General features: G+C 45.8%; 1 protein-coding gene across 2 annotated transcripts in view; it reads right to left on the bottom strand.

The window, feature by feature from the left end:
• Window positions 1–25754, bottom strand: part of MYB (MYB proto-oncogene, transcription factor) — a 29385-nt gene extending 3631 nt beyond the window's left edge. The window contains exons 1-15 of one of the 2 annotated variants that reach the window (XM_075035771.1): window positions 25646–25754; window positions 21657–21774; window positions 19968–20039; window positions 19216–19308; window positions 18582–18802; window positions 16829–17063; window positions 15921–16001; window positions 15415–15519; window positions 13845–14102; window positions 12419–12784; window positions 10684–10826; window positions 10172–10286; window positions 9960–10085; window positions 9164–9274; window positions 8416–8523 (exon numbers count right to left, since the gene is read on the bottom strand). In XM_075035771.1, coding sequence (XP_074891872.1) covers window positions 8416–8523; window positions 9164–9274; window positions 9960–10085; window positions 10172–10286; window positions 10684–10826; window positions 12419–12784; window positions 13845–14102; window positions 15415–15519; window positions 15921–16001; window positions 16829–17063; window positions 18582–18802; window positions 19216–19308; window positions 19968–20039; window positions 21657–21774; window positions 25646–25668 — 2175 coding nt within the window. In that variant the 5' untranslated portion in view covers window positions 25669–25754. The remainder of the gene's footprint in view (window positions 1–8415; window positions 8524–9163; window positions 9275–9959; window positions 10086–10171; window positions 10287–10683; window positions 10827–12418; window positions 12785–13844; window positions 14103–15414; window positions 15520–15920; window positions 16002–16828; window positions 17064–18581; window positions 18803–19215; window positions 19309–19967; window positions 20040–21656; window positions 21775–25645) is intronic. The other variant, XM_075035772.1, reaches the window with a different exon arrangement.
• Between the last annotated feature and the right edge of the window lie 1623 nt (window positions 25755–27377).

Below are 27377 nucleotides of genomic sequence, written 5' to 3'. Positions count from 1 at the left end.
GTACAAACACAGAGACCGAGGTTCCCTGCCTCAGAGGGTTTACAGTCTAAAAGGGACAAAACCAATGAATATCTAAGCAGCGTGGCCAAGATGTGGGCAAGCATGTTAGTCCTCTATAAACTTCTGCTGTGCTTCCCTAGACGCAGTTTTCTCTTCTCTGTAGACAAGTTCCAAATGTTGTCTCTGCTCCTGATGCCTTTTTGTAGGCAAAACTCCTGCTGAGCTTCAAGTGGGAGTTCCCCGTGCAAATGAGAACCAGGTCAGGCCTCAAATCATTAAGTTCCTGCAGCTTTTTGTGGGAAAGTCACGTCTGTGAAGTGAACAAACATGCCATACACCTCTTTTCTAGAGTGGGTCAACCTGGGCTGGTTGTATACCTGGTGCTGTGGGTTAGCCTAGGGCACACGCCACAACCAAAAGCAGGTGTGACATACTTTCTGCATGCCACAGACATGCATGTGACACACCACAGCTTTTTTTATGTTTTGGTTAAACAGCTTCCAAGGTAACTTTTTCAAAGGCACCTACATCAGCTGGGACCCTACAGTCTCCTATTGATTCTCAGTGGTACTCAGGCACCTGTGACTATTTTACCCTATTGTTTTAGAGGCATTTGCATCAGGGACCAAATTAATGCCTGGTACGATGCCATCGGTTTTACTTAGAGGTCAGATTTGGTCTGTACATCTCAACAGCAGTTGGTAGTTCCGGAGTATCCATCATTTCAAAGGACAAATATATGTACTCAACCTGTATTTCCCCATGATCCCCCAAAGCTGCAATGCACTGGTCTAGAAATGAGAGATCAGCAGTCCCTTAAATAACTGAAAACATGTAAGGAAAAGTCCATCTGTCACAGTATGTCAATTTTTAAAAAATAGAAGTAACTTCAGGCAAGGAGTGTCCTGATTTCATAAATTAGGCTTAATTGTTAGTATCTCACTGAGCTCTTTGTATTAACAGCCATGTGCTTAGAAAAGAAAAAAAATAATAAATCTGTATCCTGATATCTCCAACATCTCAGCAGGCTGCTACATGTCACTCATTCCACTGAAAGCCTGGTCTTCGTTTAACCTGATGTCAGCGCAGCAGAAGCTGCTCAGGCAGGCAGTAACCCTCTGCCCTCCCTCCGGGCTCGGTTGCCCCAGCGCTCCAGGGCAGCACTGGGCAGCAGACACAGCAAGCAACAGGAGGATCAGCTAGACCCCGTGACTTGAGCCTGCCCTAAAGAACTTACTCAAGTTTTGCTGGAGAGACAGCGTGGGAGAATCTCCCCACAAAGTTTTGACCCTTGTATTATTTCCCCAGAAATACATTACACTTCTTTTTTTCTCTTATGACAAATTTATAAAAAGAGACTAACTTTGCAGTCTCGCTGACAGTGGTGAGAGCTTTGCTCTAGTAAAGAAAGCAGAATTTGACCCAAAGTGGTGTATTTTCTGAAGTAGTATATTTACTAAGACAGCTTTCAATTCTACCCTGGGGAACTCGGATAACATTTACAGTGGGTATTTTTAATAAACATTTTCTGTCTGAAGCCTCGGCTCTCAGCAGCCAACACAAACCAAAGCACAATGCCTTTGCCTTGCCAGCCCTGCAGCACAGTGCCGCAGGCACGTGTGAAAGTCATCCCGACGCGAGAAGTTTTACTTCCCTCCCCGGCAGGGAGCACTGGGTCCCACGATTCCGGTGGAGCGCCTTGCTGGGTCTGGGCACAGACAGCTACGGGATCCCTTAGTAAAAAGGGAAAAGCACACCACCTCCTTCCAGGGCAGCATCGCGGCAAGTATTGACAGGGCTCCATTAGGGGACAGTGGCAGTGCCCCGCAGAAAGCAGCGCTGAGCAAATGTAGCGTAAGAGAAGAGACCTGGTCAGAAAGCTAGAAGCAGGCAGGGAAACAGCACAGAAACCCAAGTCAGACCACTCCTTTGCAGAATGCTCACTGCATCTCCCCTATCACATTTAAAGGTCCAACTCTGCAAATGAATGGACAGAAACGCAAAAGCTTTGTAACTGGAAGCCAAAAGGCCTGACCCAAAACCCACTGAAACTGATGTGCATGTTTTCATTGATTCAGTGGATTCATCCTACTTAAATTCAGCCATCTAAGAGTGAGGTGTTCGTTTTGGCACCTAAATCCCTAGCCAGTGGGGAAAGAAAGGGATTTCCGCAGTACAATTCATTCCTTTTTTTTTTTTTAATTGCCTCAAAGAGTGAGTGAATACTCTTAGCTTTGCTGTCAATTAAAAGAATTGAAGCCTTTTCAGCCAGTATTTCCAGCTGTATTTTTCTCTTCCACGCACAGCAGTTTTCTCTTTTTAAGTTAAAACAGGGAGTGGAGGGGAGAAGGTACACTACTATGAGTTCCCCTAGGATAAAATTACAGACCCATGGTACAATTCCAGCTATGTCATTCTCCCTGGCTCATTTTTTTTTTAATCTCAGTAATCCTACCAGCATATCCTTCTCCTGGCAGCAAAACTACCTCACTTATCCTGTAACGTGCCTTCAACTCCCCTCAGGCAGATGCAAACTGTAAACAAACTGTCAAAGCTGTAACTAGGATATCCAGTTAAAGCACTTCTTTAAAAAAAAAAAAACTTGGACTATCTAGAGAAAACAGACCAGAGTAAGGAAAGAAAAGGCTGTGGAAAGGTGCTTTTCTAACAGAACTAGTCCTCCTGCACTCAGAGCCTAGACTGCCTTTTCATGTGCTGCCTGCATAGCTTAAAAAAGCTCCTGCGTTATGACACCTTGCATGTTAGGAATGGATGCCAAAACCAAACACTGCTGCAGTCCTGGAGTGCAGAGCTCCCAAACTGATGGAAGTGTAGTAAAAATCTTTGGGCAAAGAACTGTGCTAGAAGACAGATTTTAAATCTCTACTATGCTGGCAGGTATCTTTGGCAACTCCAGCAAAGTTATTGGCGTTACGTACATTCCCATTAATTTAGTCAAGTTGTGCTGACATTTAAAACCATAAAAAGCCAAAATGTTTAAAATATTTAGAAGGTTCAGCCTATTAGAAGGCATCTTATCATGTTCCTCTACTGCGAAAAGCTGGATTTCTTGCCAGTTTTCCCTTAGATTACACAGTATGGATAATGTACACAACATGCTGCTGAAAAGAAGGCTTTTAACAGAAATGCAGTACTCCTTCTGAAACAGTAAAGCAATCAGTGCCCTAAACAAAGCAACTTCCTAGCAGAATATGATGCATATCATGTAAAATAGTATGGCTTTCTAGTCTGTAAGGATGCAGAACCAAGAGAAGCCCTTTTACTTCTCAAGACCAGACAGTAAAGACTAATAATTAAAAACTCAAATGACCACAAATGAATACTACTGCATTCGGTAAGGCAGAGTGCTATTTCTGCTCATGTTGCTAGATCTCCTCTGGACCATGGGACAGCCACCTCCTAAACTCTGGGGCTTCCCAGTTACCCAGAAATACAGCTTGCTAAATGTGAGAGAGTAAGATGGTCCAACTTTTCAGCTTTTAACATAAGCCTGATACCAGAGCTAGAACGAGCTATTTGGTGGTGCTTTTAAGAGCTTAACCCTGAAGCCCTTACTCAGACAAAACTCCTGTTTGAGATGTATGAGCTTTCCAAGTAAGATGAATGGAAGAGATAGGGTACCAGGCTAAGCACCTGCAACTCACATTAGGATATTCAGTCCCTTTCTAGTTTTGTCCTTAAGTAATTTTATTATTCACAGATCAGAACACATTGCTGCAAATGGCTGATCGTTAAGCTGTCACTTTTAAGATGGCACGTTAAGCTGTAACTCCTGATCTGTTTGCAACTCAAATTCTGCTGCCCTGGGAGGAAAACATGCAATGACTGACCTGTAACTTCCAACCTCCTTTTGCTCCCTCAGCTAAGCTGTGCCAAGCACAGCTCCTGTACACGTCGGCCACTGGCGAGAGAAGGGACAACACAAGTGAGGGAAACCCACAGGGCTACGTTCCCTTGCTGTGCAAATCTTACACCTCCCGGGACTTGAGCACAGCATGCTTCCTCCCCTCCCTTAATTAAACAGGATATGAGATTTTGGGATGTTCTTGCCCCAAAAAAGCCACGAAGGAAAACCAGAGAAAGTCTGCTGCTGCAGAGGAGCATGCGGCCTCGCCTCACGTCGCCTCTACATTTTGTCTGACAACTAGCTGCAAATGAAATTCCACATTTCACTTTTCAAACAGAGAAAATGAAGGTTAATGACAGCTCACACTCTTGAAAAGGTTAACCAAAAGTAACTGTTTTAAAATCCTTTAAACTTACTCTTTAAAGAAAATGGTTACATAAACTATTGAAAGTCAGGAAATTCGAGCTGAAATGTGTCAGTCTGTGGTTAAAAAATGGAAAGTGACAGGAGCCAGGGGTTGAAGAACATTCTCTTTAGCTTGCAGGGCTTCTACCTTGTGTTGTTTCCTTTGTTACTGGGGGAAGAAGATATCAAAGCAGCGCTATTTTCTTAAAAGGTTCCATTTCATGGTGTCTTTTGATAGCCTGCAGGGTTAGGTAGATGGTCTATGATTTAGCCTACTTTTCTAGCTGTTAAAATGTCTATGTTAGGATAGTTTGCATTATGTACTGCTACTTGTTTGATTGACTACAGAGCATAACATGAAATAAAACATAACTTTTACACAGGAATGTCCAGAAACAGACTTTTTACGTAACCTCTTATGAGGTACTATTCAAGCAAATGCTCGGTACGGATCATCAGCTTGCCTCAATAAGGGCTTCGTATGTTATCCCAAAATCTTAACCCTTGGCAAAGCTCCTACTGAAGCCAAAATCTCCCTACAGTGAAACTAGATATTTTCAGAGTGACAAAAATATAGGATGCAAAAATATAGGTTGTAACTAACTCCACCAATATAAAGAAGTATTTGGGATCCATGCAGTGGAGTGTAAGAGTAGTTCCACCCCAAGGCAACACATGGGTTTGGTGAGACACCTCCTATTCCTGCCAGGAAGAGAATACCCAATGCACAACCATGAAATTTGCCATGCAGGATAAAAAACATGGCTGAACCTTCATACCTTACCACAAAGATCCTATGCACAGCTGCCTTTACATCCAATGTTTTACAGAGACTTAGCCAGGGGATCAAATGAAGATGAAGCCCAAACTCTTCTTGGGTCTAAGGGAACCCTTTCTCCCATTGCTCTAGTCCAACACCGGTACCAGCACATTCCCAGTGGAGTTATATGCAGCCACCTGACCTCACATGCCAAATGATGCAACGTGCTGTTCCTCTTAAGTGATGGTGAATGATATCATGCTATCTGATACAGTCATCAACTATTATTTAGTAAGTTGCATATGATCAGTCATGTGTCCAAAATGAAGTAAAAAATATCTTTAGAGATTGCTTTGAACATTTGTTACTCTTGCCTTCTTTGGAACTTAACAGCAAAACAATAAGCAGCTAGGCACTTTGGTAAGCCTATTGCTAGCCAAGTATCTTTTTCTTTAAGTAAATGCAGTGCAAAGTATTAAAGCAATGAAAAATTCTGTGGGCTGGCAAGCATGCTACCTCCCTCTTACGTAAGTTCAAATTTAAAAGAAAGTGGAATTTTAAGAACCAAGCATGTTAAAAGCATATTGGAAAAAAAAAAGTTTAATGCTCTCTTTCTTTCTCTCTTCCCTCTCCATACACACATCCCAAGGTGCAGAGTGTGCTATAACTCTTACTTGGACTGAAGTCAATGAGAATTTGCCTAAGTAAGAACAGTTGGTTCAGGGCCAAAGTATTAACAACAGCAATGTAAACATACGCAGACAAAATTAAATTTCACCCAGATGCATTCCCTGGTGTTTCATGTCTACCTGCATTCAATCAGTGGATTTAGTCCAGTGTTCCTGTGTGCGTCCTGTGTGTACATGCACATGGGCAAAATACCAAATTACAAACTAGAAAGCATAAGAACATGCTAAAAACCTGGTCATGTACAAAATGCCACCAGTCAAAATCAAGCGCAAATGCTAACATTTTCAATTTCTTTGCACCCTTTAGACATGCTGTGTCCTCGTCACAGATGTCTGGCTCCACAAGGATGGAGGGGGAGAAGCACTAGGGCAGAGCAGCAGCAGTTTTTGGTGTGAAACAGAGCCAGACCACGTGTCCTTCCTGAGCTGTACGAGGCCACATTCCCCTCTGACATGAAGCCAAGCAGCCTTACCAGGGATGAGACAGATTATCCCTTTTAACCATAACACTAAGTCCAAATCAGAGAGTGCAGCGATCGGCAGACAAGACCGCGTTGTTGTAAGAAGTCTGTACTTCATTCTGAAAAAGCTATCTGTGCCACCACCACAGAAACCCCTAGCCACATTCTTCATTTAGGATTACATTTCAGCTGAAATACCCAATGTTTCTTCATTGGCAGATGGAATAATTTTACCTTCATACTGCTTCACCAAGAAGCTGCATACTAAATATTCATTTGGGGGCTTTTTACAACTGCTTTTTCTTTCAGTTCAGCATGTTTTAAACACTGAGATGAGTTGGGAAGTAATTTTTAACTCAGTTCCTATGTAAGAGAAAGTCCTCTTTATCCAAACAATGAGAATACCTGACTTTTAACATGCAAAATTAAAGGCTTTTCCTGACCAAGTACTAAAGGACGGGATCCAGAATGGATGACAAATTGACTCATGTAAACTTTCTAAACAAAATCAACATGAGTGAGAAGAGAAGGTTAAACAAGCCCTTTCATTTACAGCAGCTTGTAAAGAAATTATTTTTAGATAGCAGGAAACATAACACTGTTACGCCGAAGATCAAAAGATCCTATTTTACAGGCACCTCAGATGCTTTGTTTTTATTACAGGCAGAGCGCAGGCAAATGCCACAACATACCCTGTTTAGCTACCTGAAAATTTTGCCCTACACCTATGGAGGAGCCTGGATTTTGGCCAGGGGACATGGCCAGGCGACAGCGCACTGGCGAGGCAGCGGGACCAGCAGCCTCCTCCCACAGACCAGCTGGGGAGCTCCAGCGACCCCCTGCAAAGCTGGAGCCTGGGCTCCTTTGCCATGAGATGGTCTGAATTCAGTCCCTAAATAACTGCCCTAACCCAGGGGCAGTAGATCTTCAAGCCCTCCTCTTCGCTGTCTACCACGGTGCAGCTAAGAAACACGGTTCATGAGAAAAGAGCAAATAAGCAATAGGGAGTGTGAGTCTTTGGTCGCTATGGTCACCCCCACGCAGAGGGGAGACACAGTCCCTGCTCTCCAAAGCTGCTTTTCATCAAGTGGTTCTGCAGTGCAAAATACAAACCTACTCCACGGCACGGGGACATGGGTGAAATTGTAATATCTCACTTTATAATGCCCAGCTAGAGATGCTTAACCAAAACCACGTTTTATTCATTCCTTCCTACTGTAAATATCCCCTTAAGTAAACTCTGGAAAGAGGGAGGAAATAAAGGATTAGCCATGTGGACTATCTGTCTGAAAGTCGGGAACCATGGAATTATAATTTCCTTTCTGACAGTGACTCACCCTGGGGAATGAGACACTTTCTCTCAATTCGCCTGTGTGGAGAAAGGGTATAAATTCACTTATTCATCTACCTCAAAAATATGGGTTGTGGTGGAAGGACAATTAATCACTACCTCCACTGCGTTTCATTCTCTGAATGACTTGCTGTGGGCCCAATCTAAAGTCCACAAGAGTTGACAAAGAGGCTGCTAATGACTTTGGTGGGCTTTGGATCAGGCCCTATGTAACAGCTATATTTTAAAGTCTAGCAAATGTGTATGTTTGTTACACTCGGAAAAAGCATAAATATGTAAAACCCAGCCTCACATCTGGCTTACATTACAACAATAGCACATTTAATTCATTTCAGAGATCCCAAGACGTACAGCTGGCCATAAGGGTTATGAAGCCCCTTCAGACCACCAGTTACAACCACATTTCTGGTGCAACCTCAGCCCATGCTCAGGGAAAGGCCATTCTGGTGCTTGGCTGGATGGGCAATACTGGCTGCATCTGCACCAGACAGCCGGGCAGTGCCAGCCTCTCCTCTCGCCCCAAGGCCAGTGACAAGTTCTGGCCACCACCACACACCTCAACTCTCCTGCTCTCTGAAACAGCAGAGCCGCCTACAAGAAGTCTATAGGAAAAAGCCTCTGGATTAATTCTCAATCCTACCAATTTAACACTGGAGCCAGATGAGCTACAATGCCCCCCCACACAGGGCTTTGCCCTTTTCAGCTTCCTGGCACTGCTGTAGCTTCCGCATCCTCATGCTCCATGGGTATAGTGAGATCCTCAACCATGTTCATCTGAACGTTTCATTCTTCCATACTCAAAACTTAAAATCAGTCTGCGAGAAAGCAATATATGAATGTATTTTTATATACAAAGGGTATTTTTATCAAGGAATAGTTACCTGCAGAGGACTAGCTAGTGGCCTGTTCCTAGGTACTGCAAATGTTTTGTGAAAACTACCATCCTCTTCAGACACGGGCATCTTTAAAACGGAGCTGGTAAGAAGATTCTGAACAGGAAAAGGAAAAAAACCAACACGTTTTCAGTAACTCAAGAGAACAATCTGAATTTGAACCTATTAAAAGCAAACTCAGCCTGACTGCAGGGGGTGCAACACTGGGCACGGTCACAGACAGAGTGCTCAGCCTGGGAGCAGACCTCAGCCTCGGGTCCCTGGGACTTGGCTTTGCAGGAGCATTGTCACGTGCAAAGATTTTTCACCCAGTGAAGCTCCCAAGTGCAAGAATAACAGTAACATTGAATAGTCCCAGTGAAGCAAAGGGAACCATGCTCATGCAAGGTCTCCTTTGCACAAACCAAAACAGACTCTCTCTTTCTTTTACTAGTTTTAACTCTGTGACCGAGTCATTTCTATACACAGGTGCAGGCATCCTTCAAGTGCAGGCTCATTACAAAGACTGTGGGCTGCACAATGACTGCAGCTTCTGCTACTTTCTATAGGCATTACAGTGATCTAATTAAGTGCGGGATTTTGCTTCTTATGCTTAATACAGAAAAACTATATGGAAATAATGAATAATGCCTACTTGTGAGGAAGGTCAGCCAAAGTATTTTCTCTCTTGCATTTAAGAACTGAACAGGGATGTAAAACAGAAAAATCATTTGGTGGTGTGAAAAATTCCACTTACTGGCACATCTTCCATAGCAGACGCATGTGTAAAGAGCTGAGTGTTCAGGTTTTCTCCTTCCCAGTGATTCGAGCAAAAAAAATTTCCAGCTTTATCTGTTGGAGACTCCACCTGAAAGCAGGAAAGGCACCATGATAAAAACCAGTACCTAACTGACCAGAAGGAGATTTATCTGTCAGTTGCCTAATAAATTGAATAAATATTCTTCACAGCCATGCATAATGCATGTCTACAGTACTGTCTTTTACAGCACCCTTGCTCTTTGCAGAAGAAAGAAGTTCAAGGTTCTCAAAAAAATCCCCACTTAATAAAACTTTGAATACTTGCACTCAGCACTCTGTCAGTATTCAGGAGTTTAATCCCCTAGAAAGAATCGAGAATATATGTATTTTTAGAATTTTAGTGACAAAGTAATACAATGCAATGTCCTCAAATGTTCAGGTTTCTAAGTCACTCCATGGAGCTTGGTCCCCGTGGGGTTCTTCTATAGTTTCCACCCATATTAGAAAGATACAATCCAAATTCCTGTCCAATTTTTTTTTTCTTTTTAAGTTTCAAACGAAAACTGCATTAGAACGGCCCAAGCAAACCCCTGCTGAAAACAGCAGAAAGACTTCTATGGAAATCAATGGGAGATGAATTAGGCATGCCTAGTATACTATATAGAACCGACACTAAGATCTTGGGGCTCACATGAAAGAAAAACAGACACAGCTATTTAACAGAAAAGGTATTGGCATAAGTTTCTCAGCGAAGAGTGTTGAATTAAATTGCCTCAGGTAAGTTTGAGATTTACCTCTTGTTTGATTTTCTTCAGCAAAGGGGGTCCGCTTTCATGTAGCCCAGCTACTATTGCAGATTCCTCCGACTCCTGCTTGATAACGTCCTGCAGATCTTCTACAAGATGAGTCGGAGTTTGAGGCTGAAAGGAAGAAACGTTATATGCAAGTCCCAGAACATCCCTCTGCACCAATATCAAAGCAACTTTTATCATTGTTTCCTTCTTACCAGCATCTTCAAAGGACCATATTTGATTTCCTGAGCTGCAAGTGCGCTTTTGAATGGAGTGGGTGTTCTTGGAGAGCTCTCTAATATCGACCTCTTGATTGCTGGAGTTCTGAAACTTTAAAAAGAGGGAGAAAAACTTTAAACAAACATGCTTGGAAATCTTACCTCTTTACAGAAATACATGCATACAGGCAGCAGATGCTGTAAGACTCGGACAAATATTTTCCTGCAATCCTACAATCCATTTTGCTTTTCTGGCAGAACACCTATTTCTGTGATAAGGTGGAATGGCTTTACTTAAAAAACTGGTGAGTCTATGTGTGTGATTGTTTTGTATTAATAAACTTACCTCCACAGTTATAAAGTGGAAGTTTTACTCCAAACTAAGAAAACTCTGAATGTGTTAGCAAACAACTCTGCAGGAAACAGAGGGACCCAGCACTTTGGTTGCATGCAAACCTAAAGAAACGAACCCTCATGAATCTGACAAGACAATGGGATAACAGACTTACACGTGATTTTCCTTCTGAGCTTTGAAAGTCTGGTCCCTGTGGAACGGCGTGGTAACAGCCATCTTATGGCCACACACCGGCGTGGAAGTTAGCGCAGGGTTGTCCAGGTTCAGGTTTTCGTGATTGGATGAGGTGTTTAAGAACTGCAGGCAGGGAAAGGAAAAATCAACAGGAACATCCAGATTACAACATTGACTTCTTAAGTTGATGTTATTGAACAAAAGAAAAAGAAATTATTCCCTTCTGATTGACATAAGTGATTCTCTTGACCCTACGATGCAGATAGGTGTATATGGGGTACCTGACTATGCAGCAAAACAATACTCAACAGTTTGGCTGGAGCACAGAGGAAGCCAAAATGAGCATTTCTAGAGAGGGAAGTTATAAAGAAAATGACATTCCATTCCAATGAGAAACACTCTCCACCACTTTAAAAGCCACATCTTAAAAGCCTGATTTGGATTTTCTGCAAATAAATTTTAACTAATATTAAGAGCAGTGTGCCCAAGTAAGAACTGGGTGAAAATTAATAAGGGGTGTTTCAGGAATAAACCTGCAGGAAACGGGGCTAAATTCCACCAAGATTTATATAGGGAATCTAGGTGCTTTCAAGGCAGTACATAAAGTGTTTATGACAGGAAAATAAATTTCCTATCATCTGTCTCAAAACAAAGTGCTCTGTTTTCACAGCATAAAATGAAAACTGCCACCTGTGATGGGCGCGTGGAGTGTTTTGGAATGGAAACAGCTGACTGAAAAGGAGGCAGCAGTATTAGTCTGGAGAAAATTGCTTTTGCGTGAGTTCTACCTAGTAACCTAAAATACTGTTTCCATTTCTAGTGTCTACAAATCTGTGAGTGTAGTGGTATCCTTTATTCTGACAACGATTCACCGTATTACCTTCTAGACACAACTTGCATCAGATTAAAATATACTTTATAAAAATACGGCATGTAAGAAAATACGGATTTCACTGGATAAATGATACATGATTAAAATACCTAATAGGTAATGGGAGGTACAGTGGGAGATCATTACATGCAATCTTTTACTATCCTTCACGAAATAGTGTTTCTCTGACTTCAAGAACTAAAGCCAAACCAAGGCAAAACCAACACAAACAGACAAACAAAAAAAACCAAAACACTTTTAAATAGTGCTACAGCTGTGAAACAAAGCAACCATCAGCAGGAATTTGGAAGTGCACGCCAGGCCATTTTAACAGGCCATTTTCCTCCTCATTCCTATTCCGCTCCACCCCACATGGCCCGGGGTTGAGGATGGCGAGCCGTGATTTGAATTTTCTGGTTGTCAGTTTGTCTCACAACCTGAATGCTATTTAAATGCAGTTTGGGGTTTTCTAGGTCAATGAATCATACTGTAAGTGGACAGAGATGGAAAGTATTACAAATGATCAGAAATGTTAAACTCTAGTAGTTGAAGGAGTTAACAGCAAGAACAAAGCAAGCAATCGTACTCCCCTACAAAAATGATCCAAATAAAAAAAAAACCCCGAAGCCCCACAGATGAATTTAAAATAAGAGAATCAACAGTTAGCTTGCTGATGATCTAAACTCAGTGGTGAAGACTAAGAGGAGTGAGAAGATTCAAACATGGAGTGAAATCAACAAGCGCAACGGTAATTAGTCATTTGTTCCAAAGGATTAGTTTCTAAATTGTTAAGGCTGGGGTGACTTTGAGAATTAGTAACATCTGTGCAGAAGTCTTGATCTACCTGCGAGGGAGAGAAGGGCAGGCTTTTGACAGGGGAGCGCTTAGGAGGAGTTGAGCTGCTGACGTCAGCTAGGACCAAGGTGCTACCGTGGCCACTGGCTAAGGGGCTGGAGTGCCCTCTCCTTTTGCGAAGAAGGACCCACGGAGCCGCACTGCCCTGTGAGGCAGACAAGGACTTTGGTGAGCCAGGAGAGCCCTGACTCGACATGATTTTGCTCAAGTTTGTGATGGGCTGTCCTTGAGGTCTACAAGCACTGGCCCCTCTTTGCTGAAGCTGCACGACTTTGCCTGAGGGAGCTTTGCTAGCCGAAGTGTCTGTGTCTTCAAAGAATTCAAAACTGCTGAGATCACCCCATGATGAAGGATCCTGAAACAACGTGGGAGGCACGGAGCTATAAGACAGTACATAGTGCCACCTCATGAAAATACAGCGCTAGGATAACCAACAGCCCGTAACCAACAACAACGAAGTCTTTCCCAGTTCAATTTGGCTTGACCCTGTTTATTTGAGTAGTAACACTGTGAACGCTTATTTGTGTTTTCAATATATACCTTGATCACATCAAACTCTCTAACATCCTAGTGGCGTTGCTGGCAACTGAGTCCCTAAAGAAACAATGAGTCAAATGATGTCCTTACTACCTACTTGCCCAGGGTTTTCTGCTTAGTATGAAGACAGTGCTTTTCACTACCAAAAATTGCGTGCCTTGGGCTGTAAACCAAGACTGGTCTCCTCCTAACCTGCACACCTGCTCTGGACGTGCTGAATGGGACGTGACGCTGCATGAAGCAGACACCTCTGCTGCTGAAGGAAGGTGCCACCAACAAATGTATTTTAATGTGCCACTTCTGTTACACGTAGTATCCCAGAGACCAGAATGAGAAAAGGCTCGTGTCAATGTCAGTCAGCTACTTGGCATTTAAAATGCCTGTTTCCAGTTCTTCACATATGCCAGGGCAAGCTCCTTAAACTTTGAGAAGCAGCTGTTAAAACCACAACAAAAACTTTTAGAAAATGATGCAGATACATGAGCAGCCACACATAAACCTATGGCATGTGTCACTTCAAATATAAGTAAGTATCATTTCATTGTTTAAAATCTGTCACAGTGTCTCTGATTTTATTTTAAGGAGACTTAATATCGAGAGACCATTTCAAGCTCCTTTTGTGCAGTTTGCTAACAACCACACTCCCATACCATGATGTAGCAGGAAAGGGAGACACCCACAAAAAGCATATGCATCCACACTCCAGGGCTTCATTTATGAGAAGCCACATTTTGTTCTGTCAGAAGCTAAGCTTCAGATCTTGTAGCAATTAGAAGTTACTCGGAAAAAAACCCCCACCACATTTAGGACTGTCCCAGCTCCTCTCCCCTTACTCCTTGACCACACACGAATCCACCTGAGGCGGCAAGTCTACTTACGGAGTCTATTAACTGGAGTGTTTCTGCAAATTCTAAGAGATTCTTAACATTATCCAGGATGTTGCTCTGGTGAACAATCATGCACCGTGCAGGGGATGCACTTTCCTCAGGTAAGCAACCGTGATCCACTGGTGGAGATGGAGTACAGTGGTGATGTTCCCCCAAACAGGAAACAGGTGCATTGTCACCACTGGTCCTGGTACTGTCAGCAATTGTGGTGCTGTGCCAGCCAGGGTAGTTTGATGTGTGGTTCTGGGTCTAAAGGAAGAAGAAAAAAACAAAAGAAAAGGGGGGGGGGAAGGCAGAAGGAACTTAGCAATGAAATTGCACAAGGTGTCAGATGCCACTGGAGGAAAGATAAAAGTAGTTGCATCATCATCTAAAAGCTTATGCCTATGAAACAATTGTCAAGATGTTTCCTTTCATCAGCGCAAGATCTCTTTTTAAGTAATATTGGCATTGTGTTTGTTATCCCAAAGTTACCTCATAATTTACTTCCAGGATTATGAACATATATCATTATTAACACATAATCAATTCATACTGTGTTACTCCAAAAGCTCAAAAAGTGTCTGCAAGTCATTTTCTGTGAGAAGCAAGAAACGGCAGGATTTCCCTACTGAGCGCTCAGCACTGTAGAAAGCTAAAGGGTTTAAGAGTTAGAGTTGCTTTTGTTTGCTTATCTCCTTTTCTTCTTCTATCCCTGTCTAATGCTACAGCTTACACCAATGCAATGAAGAGGCTGTCAAATCAACGTGGTTAGGAAAGCAGAAGAACAAATTAACAGAAGTTTCTTTCCAGTGTGATCATGCAACAGAAGAAATTGCAAAACATTAACTAAAGTTAAAAAGTGGCCAAACTAACGTATCATGCATGCAGTTGTTTTATTATTAATTTAAATATTACCCAAAAAAAGAATCTGCTGGCTATCACCTATCTTCAAAAATGATTTGGGGATTCTTGGCTTTGGTAATGGTGTTAAGTAATTATGTAAGGGTTTTCACACATTAACATCCAATGGCATATACAACAAAGTGTGCGAATTCAGTAATAGCCAGCATTTGCTCCACACATGCAGTTATGAAGAATCTAACATTATCCAGAGAAGTAAAATAAACTGTCAAACATGCACCAAGTCTGAAGCTTACAAAGTGTATAAAACACAGCTGAAGGAAAGAATACAACAGAGAGGAAAAATCTAATGTACAGGCACTACATTTTCATCACATGAACCATTGCACACTTTTCAGAAACGCAGATCCCACTGATTTAAGATCTGTGGGATTTTTCATTTTCGTACAATCTTGTTTCCAATATTACATCACGTTACAGAGCCCAGCCCTGCTCCCACTTTGCAAAGTAAAATACCTGCAAATTGTTTGCTTTTCTTTTTCAACAAAAGAACTTATGAAGCAAATACAGATTATATATGTGCTATGTTTCATCCTTTTAAAACGGAAATATAGAGCCTTGATTAGTATCGAAGGCAGAGGGGGAGTAAAAAGTTAAAAAGACAAGCACTGGGGTAATGCTGCTATCCCTCCATCCAAGCACACAGTGACAATCTTACTGGTAATGCCTGCTGCCCTTTCAGTTCATTCTCAGTCGACATTAGTAGCAACTCTAATTCCTTTATTCGTTTTTCTTTCTCAGGGTCTTCATCATTATAGTGTCTCTGAAATTAAGAGTTAAGGGAAAAGAAAAGATAAAGGTCTGATAGGATGTAGCAACTAAAATGCTTATGGCTTGCCGTCCTGTGGTTATAACAGCCAAATTAAGACTCAAAGATGAAACAAACGTCAATTGTGTTTTCCACTACCAAAGTCCCTGCTGAATTTCAGTACAGACAATTGAAATGGAGAAAGTGGAAGCTATCATACCAGATGTCAACAACTTTGTTTTAAACCCACTTCAGAAGAAGCAATTATTAGCCACGTTAGAACTCCCCCACCTTCCCCATTTTCTCTCTTCACCACACTTATTACATTAAAATGTTTCCTTAATGTATGATGTCTGCATTTTGACTTATCAAATGTTTAACAAATTGACTTTTGAAATGAGGTTCAAGTTATCTACCTGAATAGCTGCAGCAGCTGGCTGAGGAACATTGACAATATTTACATGCAGTGCTACTGGATATGGGATCTGACCAGGGACCTAGGCCAAAAAGCAAAAGACACTAAAAGTTATTATTTCTATCATATTGTCTGCCTGCATTCTGAATTTGTGTTAAACATACTTTGGTTTTAGGTACTTAATATTTAAAATCTATGGAAATGAAATAGCAAAAAACCCAACAATGTTTACAAACGAAGTAAACAGGTTTTTAGGAATATGACAGTAAGCATTACAGAGGAAGAAAGAAAATTCATATATGAAATATCTACCCTTCCTGAATGAGAAAAGATGAACAATTTATAGATGCATTTGTAAGACTTTTCTAAATTGAAGTGAAAATGCAAAAGATGCAATTTCTTATTGTCTAAAACTCGACAGCGTAACTCTCTGAAGCAGCAGCCTGTTTCATTATTAATCATTAATAGAAAAGGAATCAGATTAAAAACAATGCTTGTTTACTTGGTTCTGACAGGCAACCCACAAACAGAATATTACTGAAGGGAACGTGGGAGATTTTGACATAGAACACAGAATTAACCAGATTCAACTGATTTTCGAGAAACGTAATATTCACCACTGTAAGAAACAGTACTGGAAACATGTTCACTGCTCACAAGACGTTAAAAATGCCGAACCCAATTCCACCACCTGAATGTCGGCAATCAGTTTGAAACGTAACTATTCTCATCACTGAATGAAGTCAAAGTCAAGGAAGTCCTCACCTCCCATCAAACACACCCAAGTCCACCAAGACTGGGAGAAAACCCTTCATGCTTCCTGAAATCAGGTATGGCTAAATTGCACCCACCTATTCAACAAAGCAAAACAAACAAACAAAAAAACAAACCACATTTTCAGGTGCTTACGTTTTGTGGCTCAGAGATGTGGTAGTAGGGGTAGTCACTGCTCAGCGGGGGCTGGCCGGCTACTGGCAGCTGTGCAGAAGGTGGGTTGTGAGCAAAGGCCATCAAGTGGTTGCTCTTCTGAAAGCCAGCAGCTGCTGAGGAGTGACAGGCTTTGGAGGACTCCTGCAGGTAACCCTCCTGCTCAACCTTTCGGCGCATGGTGGAATTCCAGTGGTTCTTGATAGCATTATCAGTTCTGCAACAGAAATACAGATGTTTGAGGAGTTTAAAAATGAGCGTTTCCAATTCAGGCAGATTAATAGGCAGGAAACTGCTGTTGGCATTTCTGTTTAAAGCTTGAGCTGTCCTCTGACCTTCCTCCTGCCCCCATCTTTACAAATCTCAACTTCTCAGGAAAGATGCTTAGTATAAAAGGTAAGGGAAAAGACAAATGGGCTGTGGTTGTTTATGTACTTTTCAAAGAAATCTCTAAGTCTTAGGTCCTCAAACTGTAAGAAATTAATAACTGCAGCTTCACCTCATTCCCATGAAGTGAGGTGACAGCAAAGGCTAACAACCCTTTGAGGCTACCCTGAAGGACTGCCAACATCATCTTCCTAAGTCTTAATATTACAGTGGAGTTTTACTGTATCTCACTGCTGAAAAGAAAGACTGTGGAGAATAGCTGTGAAAAGAGTAACTTCCAAGCAACTTTCCAACTGGCCATCTAGACAATGACAACATCATGCTATACACACAAATTCAGTAAACAAAGCTGTTGGGATTTTTCTTAGCTGCAGAAAAACTGAGATTCAAATTCTCACATACGTGAGTCAGAAAAAAACAAACTTATCAAGTCTGGGAGACTTTAAAAGTTTGCTTAGGAACAGCTCCTCTATTTGAAAAACATCACCACCACACAGTATCACGGATGTGTGGAAGCTACAAAAACTTTCCAAGGGGTAATTCCTTTCTTGTTTTCTTCTAGAAGGTGAAAGTAGCCTAGGGAATGCCTGCTTAAAGGGTTACCATGATCTTAGGCACTGTATTTAGATCTTGAAGATGTTTCACCAAATAGCAGGAATAAAAATGGGAAGGGAAACCTCTCCCTTGCTTACATTATTTGCTTGACTACACTTTATCTTCAGTCACTTTTACTGCAGAGCAAGTAAGACACTGAATCTCTGACATTATATGCAAGCTGTGCATAAGCTTTCAAGGAGACAAGTATTTCCAGGACCAGAGTTTGAGGAAGTCAGTTTCTCCTGTTTTATACATGGATTTTTAACAAGTCAAAATCATCTGGACAATTCAGGAACAATTACAAATGTTGAAGCAGCCTTCTCTTAAATGTTTTTGAATAAACAGACTGGATTTCATGTTGAAGGTATACCCTTAGCTGAATGTAAATTATGTTCCACTTGCAGAGCCTGATCCTTCCCTGTTAAATCAATTTAAATTTTGACAGTTATTGCAAGCACAAATAAGACTGCACAGACATTTAGGAAACTGTTATGGTCTTGCTCTAGTTACTGGGGTTTTTTACTTTCGGCAAGCATTAAAAGCATGTAAAAATAGCACACTGTTCCATGTACTGACCAAACAGCACAGTTCCCCACTGAGAAAAACGCACATCGATGTCACCGGCTTTCCAGGTTTTGATTCCAAAATTTTTTGATTTATAAAGTGCAGCCTGAGGCAACTGAAATGGACTGCTCAGAACTGCAGCTTTTTCCTTTTTTCCTACTTAAGAGCTAAAGGTACATGTCATTACCGTCCAGGCAGCAACTTTGCAATTTCTGCCCATCTGTTTCCCAGCCTCTTGTGTGCCTGGTAAATAATTCTATCTTCCTCTTCTGTCCAGGAGGTTTTCTTCACTTCTGGATTCAAATGGTTGTGCCACCTCTCCCTGCACTGTTTTCCAATCCTTCCCTTCAAATGCTTAGCAATGACAGACCAGCGCTTTGGACCGTATTTCTGCACGAGTTCTATTACCTTCAAAGAAGGACATAAAAACTGCCTGTATTTAACGATGCATAATGAATCAATAAAATTTTTCTGTGGTGGAGCAATATTTTCAACAATGTTTCTCAAAACTGCCATGGTAAAACTAACACACAATTTAGGTTCCCCACTTCCCATTTATACTTTTACCCAAAAGGAAAAATCTGCTAATAGTTAAGGCATTTCTAGACTGCAATTCTGCTTTACAGTGTTGTAAAGCAACATTAATTAATTTGAGTAGAAAACTTAGAGAACACTACACAAATACTAGGCATTGATACTGATAGGATCAGTCTGCCTCTGGCCATATTAGTGTTGAGACCACCGAAGTCTCTAGGAGTTTTGCCCCAACTCATGAAATCCACTAGTAAGGCATTAATCAGACGGAAAGGAAAACTGATTACCCTTTGATCCTCCTCTTTAGTCCATGGACCTTTAATAAGTTCTGGGTTTAGTACCTTCTGCCATCGGTGCTGGCACTGAACATCTGTCCGATTCTAGTGAAAAGTAAAACATGCAAAGTAGATCATTCTTTAGAGAAGATGAACGTAGGGTGATTATGCTCTTACCTAGGTACGCTTGTTCCCAACATATTTCACTGCCAGCTACAACTACTAAGCAATATGGAGTGATACAGTAGGTCTGAGAAGAAGTGCTCAGCTATCAGTTTGCTCACTGAACTAAATAAGATTTCCATCATTTCTGCAGTGAGGACTGTATCACCAAAACTACACAAACTGAATCTTCACCATCTACACAATAGCTGTCATGTTTTCACAGGCATTATTTCTACAACAGCCAAAGTGTTCACAAAGCAATTATCTTCTAAACCATACTTAAAATTCATCAAAGCTATTTTTTCTCTGTGCTGAGGCATTTCGTTTCAGTGTCACATTGACCATCTACTGTGCAACACGCCGCCACCCCCCATTTTTTCTTGTTTGATTTTTTCCAACCCTTTCTGAGAAGTGAAAGGAAAATTAAAGGTAAGGGTTTCCACAACATTCTAACTAAATTTCTGAGGTCTCCATCTGTGGAGGTTTTATATCTCCTGCAAAAACCTAACTATAAAGCAACCACTCCCCTCTCCCTTACTTGGAAACCTCTGATAAAGGGTTGTCACTAGAAGTGGAAACAGAAACCAATATCCACCTACAGGAAGGAAATTGGCAATGACTTTCCAGTCTTCTGTGCCATTCTGCTCCACAAGCTTCTTCAGTTTCTCATCCTGAATCATTAAAAAAACCAGACATAATTAATATCGCAATCTCTTATAATGCAAATGAAATACATTTTAAAAAGATTGTGTCTTTCTAAGCTTTTTATGCATCTATTTCTGCTTCCTGAGTGCAAGGGGAGGTGGTCTGTAGTCTTCTCATACTTTTAATCGCCTAAATCAGGACATTTTTCTACTCCTGTGGATTTTGGTAGGTTCTTTACTGTGCTGCAGGAGAAAAACTGACTTTTTCTGTGCTGTCCTTTGACTCGAATTATACATTCCCATTTTACTGCTCAAAGCAATGTAACTGTTATTATTGTACTGGATTTACAGGAGGGCATGGACGTTTTGATGCCAGGCATCAGAATAACAATGAAATTCAGTAACACTCAGGCACGCAGCTGTCTGGGGACCTCTGGAAATCACAGCCTTAAGCTTTATATGTCTTGAAAGTAACGGGAGTTCCAGTAATTTGCTCATTGCCTATCCGTGTAGGATGAAAGCACAATAAAACTAATGGCTCCTTTTTGCCCCTGATCACTGTGAGGGAGTTTTGCATACTTGCAATAGCAAGAAATTTGGCCCAGTATTTTTAATGATAAGGCCAGAAATAGAGACCCTAAAGACAAAAAAACCCAATCTCATGTACTGGGAAAGATCTTGATAGTGTAAAACAAGCGAGAACTGCCCCAAGAGATAAGAGGATGGGAGCAACCCTCCCCTTCCCGGGTTAGAGCCTCCCAGTACACTCCCAGTTCATGTGACAGGAAAGTGGCCATTGGGCTCCACAGCCATCCCTTCCTCCCAGGCCACATCACAACCACGTCCACCTCTGTAAAAGCAGACTACAATTTAAAAAAAAAAAAAAATGCTTGCAGGAGGTGACCTGCCACTGTTTATATATCAATATACATTGTTAGTGAGGAGAAAGTCAAAACATCACTTAAGACCTGTATTAATGTATTTCACAATAAACTCAAACCAGTTAAATGGCCACAGGATATCCACCTGGCAAAGGAGTTTGATAACCACAATTTACCCAGAAAGTCAGCACAAGGGTATCGTGACTAAAACACATTCTGACCTTCAAAAGCAAAATACTTCTTGAATGCTCAATTTTGGTACTGCTGGATTTCTTTCTTCCAGCTTTTAATTTATTTCCACTCAGAATCATAACACTGCAATTAAGGTGCAAATTTCAAATGGCACAAAAGGACTGCAGCAGTTTCTGCCACAGTTGTTTGCTGCTGTGGGACACTGAACACACATTAGTTCTCGCATAGCAACCATTCTCAAACAAAAAGAGGCAGCAGTAACAATCAAGCATTGCTGCAGGTGACTCTGAATCTGTTTCTCCAACAGGGATTACACAGAGACTCACGTACCCGTAATGTAGACCTTGGTGGACATAAAAAAATGGTGTTTATACATTTTATTTAAAAGATAAGAATGACCCTCAAAGTTAAATAAAACACTGAATATAGCCAATGGGTTGAAAACATTGTCCTCATTCACATACGTGGGACTGTCACTGAAGTTAGTTTGCAGACAAGCAACTCCAAGAACAATGTGATCCATGCTCTCTCTGTCTTTTTACATGCAGCAGATGAATGAACTCAGATTTACCTCTTCACGGGTCCACCTGGTTTTTCCTAAGTGACGTTTTCCAGTCTTAGGAAGCAGACCATCATAATCATGATCATACATCTCAACATCTTCTTCATCATCGTCACTACTATATATACTGCAGAAGGAAACACAGCGAGACACAGAGTGGAACATGAGGACTTGAGCTACTTAATTACAAAGCACAAAAACCCCACTACAATCCTTACAAAGGTTACACAGATAAAAGTTTTAAAACTTGCACAACAAGATTTTGTTCTGCATTATGTTGTTCTAGTATTCTGAACTGGTTCTGCTGTTTTTGGTATCCACAGATACAAGCAAAGGGCTGGCAGCCTTCGTATTACTGTGCATGTTTAGACCTGCTCTTAATGTTAGATCAGTGGTGAATTACACATTTGGCAAGCTTTCAACCAATGAAGGCTTCAAATTAAAATACAATGTTTGGGACAATAAAGAGAATAGAGGCTGTGTCCATTACACAAGCGCATGTTGAAAATCTTTAACTCATGCCGTACAGTCTGAAAAATATTAGTGGTTTTGTATGTTTAATAGACCAGATAGCTATATCGTTCCCAAATAAAACAGACTGTGTATAAATATGAAAAGTTAACCAATAATAATCTTGTTTGAGAATATGGTTATGGACCTTATATGTGAAGGCAAAAGTTTCTCTAATTAAGTAAAGCCAGTAAAGTGGTAGCGTTAACATGCAATAAGCTCTAATATAAAATGTGCCTGCCATGTATGGGTCTGGACAGACAATGGCTAAGGACAAGCATATTTAATATCCTGCAACTAGCAAAGGAATGATTGGACCCTTTTATATCCTTCATTTCTCTAACTTATGACTTGATTACCTCTATTCCACTTCTAAATACCTCATACTGTTTTTGAAATCCTCTGCTTCTCACCTAATTCATGACTAAGGGATTTCCCCAGAGGCTATCTATGGGTAAAAAGGTCTCTATTACTCTCTGCACAAACAGCACTTGCTCTACCCAGTTAACTAAAACTAAAAGAGAGTGCTTTGTAACAAGAGCTGTCTTTCTGGTGGGCAGTATTTTATTTCCAGCTAGGAGCAGCAGTTCTGACACTTCAGCTCAGAGATGATAACCACAAGTGCTAGAAAGGAGACAATGTCACGCTCCGAGACTAAAAACTGTGATAGATCTGATAGTATGGTATGCTATGGTAGGTTAAGGTATGACTAAGACATTAAAATAAAGTTACTTTGTAATAAGATTATCAGGCATTGTTTATCCCGTTAGCCTGTTTTCAGGAGACCACTTCTTAAACGAAGCTCCAGTGAAGCGCAGAGACTGTCAGTCAAGGCGCAAACGTCTCCAAAACACAAGCTGTTAAACATATATTCTTTTAAAGTACGCTGGGCTAATCCCACCATACATCTCCAACCCTGTTTTCTGGCCCGCGGCATGTGCCATGAAAACGATGCTACCTGTAAGAAGTGTCCCAGAGCCTGCTTGCTGTGACGCGCATGGCCTTCCCCGAGCCTCTGCCGGGTGGCCCCTGATGCGCCCACCCAGCCCATCGCTGCCACCCTCCACTCACCCCCACGGTGCCGCAGTCCTACAGCCCGCCTGGCCCCACGGCTCACTCCCCGTTCCCCAGCCCACCGGCCCACTTAACCGTCCGGGGTCAGCACTGACTGAAGCTCCCGCTCTTGCACGCCAAGGCCAGCGCGCACCCGGAGCCTGCCGGGCGTCAGCGGGGCAGCCCGCCTGAGCAAAGCTCGCACGCTCCAGCAGCAGCTGGCTCCTTCCCCTGCCGCCGCTCACAGAGTAGATTCACTTTTCTAAGTGACACACAGACAGCTGTGCGACTGCTCGTATGCCAAAGGAAGTTTTGTGGCTCAATTTCCAAGTATCATTTTGAAAATGAGTTTCGCAGAGAGTAAAAGCGCCAGGTATGCATCCATCAGTGACGCTTCCTGCACGGTGACACGTTTCGGGCACAGCAGAGAAACGCTGCTCCTCCACAACGGCAGCAGAACAGCAGCGGCGAACAGGTTAAAATTATTTCAGTGCGGTGCCAGTAATGTAACCAGTTTATTTAAATAACCGGGGCCTTGCTGGCACCGCAGAACTGAGCAAACCCGCTGTATTACCTGGGCTCTCCAACAGGAGAAAAGGGCCCCGGGATTTCGGGACGTTCGGTAGCTGCTTTAGCCAGCAGGGCCCTCAGCGCTGCTCTAAAACTTTTTATTATTTCGCACCTCCGGCCGCAGCCCCGAAGCCTACCCGCGAGCGGCGCGGCACGGCACGGCACGGCGCGGCACGGCACGGCGCGGCACGGCGCTCCGCCCGGCCGGGGCAGGGGGTTGGAGCCCCGCGCCCGCCCCCGCTTCAGCGCTCCCCCGGCAGCAGCGCGCCGCGTCTCGCCCGGGCAACCGGCTTGTGCAACGATACACGGGAAAAGGGAGGGGGGGAAAAAAAAAATGGAGCGACAGAGAGAAAAAAAAAAAAAGAAAAAAGAGGGGGTGGAGAGGAAATGACTCGCTGCTGCTACCGTGATTGAAGGAATTCGGGCACCAGCCCCGCGGGGCAGAGCCCGCGCCCGCGGCAGAGCCCGCGCCCGCTCCCGCCGCGCCGCGCCGCCCCCGCAGCCCGCGCCGCCGTGGCGGGGCCGCCGGCCGAGCCCGGGGCGGCGGAGCGCCGCGTCCCTGCGGGAGGCGCCCGCGAGGCAGGCGGCGGCTGTCCCCTCTCTCGGGAGAGACGGGCCGGGTGATTCACCGCCAGCCCCAGCGACAGCCCCGCTCTGACACGGCAAGTAACAGCCCGGCGCTCGCCCAGCGGCCCCGCCGCAGCCTCCCGCACCGCGAGCCGCTCTTCCTTAAAAAGAGCCCCCCCCGCCCCCAGGTCCCCGGTCTCGCGGGACGCGGCCGGCAGCCGGGCCAGGGAAAGGCAGGGCTGCGACTTTCTCCTCTGTCACAGCCCCGCGAAAGGGGAGGGGAAGAGGGGAGGATGCCGGGCTAAAAAGAGAAAGAGAAAAAAGCCTCCACGTGTCCGACTCGCCGTCCCCGGCTAATTAGACAACAACCCCGCTCTGCGCGCCCGCCCGGCAGCGGCGGCACGGACGCGGCCACGCGGCGCTGCCGCCCCGTCCCGTCCCGTCCCGTCCCGTCCAGCCCGCCGTCCCCCGGGCGCCGCCGGTCCCGGCCGCGGCACGGCGGGGATCGCCCTCTCCCGGGAGCGCGGCGGGCGGACACGGGTGACAGCTCCGGCCGAGCGCCCCGTCGGACCCGCAGCCCCCCCGCAGCCCCCCGCCCGCGCTGCCGCGCTCCGGCATGTGCCGAGCGGCGTGTGCGGGAAAAAGCCAAGCCCCGCAGGGCGGAACTCCCCCCTCGCCGGGGAGAGCCGCGCTCCCGAGGGGAAAGGGGCCGCCGCTGCAGGAATAAATTAAAAAAAAAAAAAAGACGAAAAAAAAAAAAGACGAGGGAGCGAGCCCAGCCCCCGCGCCCGCCGCCCACCTGCCGTCCCACCCCGCCGGGAATGAATGAATGAATGAGACGGGACACGCTACCTGCCGCCGCCGAGCCAGCCCGGCATCGTCCTGCCGTGCAGCTGCGGGGCGCGCAGCCCCGCCGGGCTCCGCGCTGGCCCCTGCGGGCAGCGAGCCCCGGTCCGTGTCCCCCCCCCACCCCGGCCCCGCCGCGGCGTCCGGCAGGCGTGCGGCGCGGGGCCCGGGCGCCCCGGCAGCGGCGGCTCTGCGGTGCGTCCCGCTGGGCTGCCGCTCCCCCGGCGCCTCCGGAGGAGGGGGACGCTCCGCTCCGGGGCCGGGGGCGGAGTAGCCCAGGTGCGCGGAGGACGGACGGACGGACGGACGGACGCGGGGGGGGTCGCCCGCCGAGCAAGCCCTTCTCCCGCCGCTGCCTTCCCTCTCCCCCGCCCCGCGCCCCGTCTGACAGGCGCGGCGCGGAGCGGAGCGGAGCCGGGCCGGCCGCCCCCCGCCCGCAGACAGCGGGTTACCTGTGCCGGGGTCTCCGGGCCATCCTCGCACCGGCCGCTGGGGGAGGAGGACGGGGGAGCCCGCGCCCGCCGCCGCGCCCTGCTGCCGGGCTGCGCCCAGGCGCTCCGCCGCCGCGCACGGGAGTGCCGAGGAGCCGCGGGAGGAGGAGGAGGAAACAGGTTGAGATTAAAGAGTAAACTCTGTAAACAGAGATGCCATCAAACAAAGGGCCCTTGGACACTCCCCCTCCCGCCAAATCTGGCGCCCCTGCAGTGCGCAGGCGCCTGGCGCCGCGCGGCGGGCCCGTGCCGCGGCAGCGGGGCGCGGGGCGGGCGGACCGGGGCCCGCGCGCCCGACGGGGCCCTCCCGCCCCGCCCCACCCCGCCCCGCCCCGCCGCGGCGGGACACCCCCCGCGCCGCGGCCCCTCGACGGCGCGGCCGCAGCCCCCCCCCACTCCCGCGGCGTGAGGCGCTCACGGAGGAAGCCGTCGGAGCGGGGGGGCTACCCCCCCCCCGTCACCGTGCACGGCGGGTGGGGAAGGGGAGTCCTGTCCTGGGGCGGCGCGGCCACCCCCGGGGGGCGTCTCGGCGACCGCCGCCGGGCCACGTAGGTGCCTCCCGCCGACGGCGAGGGGGGGGTGGCCCTTCGCGGGTGCACCTGCTCCGCTGCACGGGTGGCGTGCGGGCTGCAGCGGCAGCAGCCCTCGGGGGGCCGGCAACCCCCACCCCCCACCCCCCCGCGGGAAATATAAAGTGAAAGGGACTCCGGGGGGACTCGGGGGGGGGCCGGGGCCGGGAGCTGCCCGGTGCCTGACTGCGGTTGCCGCGCCGCGGGGGATTTTTGCTATAGTTCCCCTTGCTGCTGCCAGGCGGTGGATGGTGCCGGCCGCCGCCGCCGCCGCGGCGGGAGAGGCGGTGGGTGTCCGATGAGCTCCAGAGAACACGTTTTCTGATACAGAAATGAGTCAGGATGTGAAAAATGGCGAAACATGCAAAGTTCCCAGGCTGCGCGGCTGCTTGAAAAATCGGGGCTTTGCAGCGGTTTCGGCGCACTCGCCCTTTCCTCAAAGGCCCGCGGCTCATCAATGAGCCGCCGACGGGGCGGGCCGGGGCGGGGCCGCGGCGCCGCTCCCGCGGGGCCGGGGCGGGCTGGGGGGGGCCGCTGCCCCCCCGCGGCGGAGCGTCCCCCGCGGGGCTGGGGGCCGTGCGTGGGGCACGGAGCAGCCCCCCCCCCCGGAGCAGCCCCCCCGCCACCGCCCCGTCGGGTCTCTTAGGTTCCCGTAGACTCTCGTGTAACGGGATTCACCGGCGCAGGCAGCGCGGGGACGGACAGGCAGCCGAGGCTGTATCCCCGAGCTCTGCGGACGCATCGCTTCGTGGGATCACACCTTCTCCCAAATTAGCCGGAGGGTTCACGGCATTCCCACTTTGCCCACGCCTCCGAGAGGAGCTGCCGTCCCTCTGGGCCTCCGTTTGCCTACCTGTGAAATGGGCCTGCTGCACTGGGAGACCAGCATTAGCGCGGGGTGGAGGCACTTTGGGCAGTGACACCTTCGCATCTTTGCAAAGCGTTTCTCTGCTGGGAAGGGGGGGGGGCTTTAATGCTGATGGCTGTGGGAGAACTGGAAAACCAAAGACTAATTCAGCTCTGTTCTACACCTGGTGAACTTCATATAAAGTGCATACTGGCATCAGCCAAGAACAAGGCTACTCAGATCCACCAGATTTTTGAGGTTTTTTTTTCTTCTGGTA

Source organism: Buteo buteo, chromosome 9 (genome assembly GCF_964188355.1).
Source record: "Buteo buteo chromosome 9, bButBut1.hap1.1, whole genome shotgun sequence".
In the NCBI taxonomy this organism is placed as follows: Eukaryota; Metazoa; Chordata; class Aves; order Accipitriformes; family Accipitridae; genus Buteo; species Buteo buteo.
This window is presented reverse-complemented; position numbering and strand designations above follow the sequence as displayed.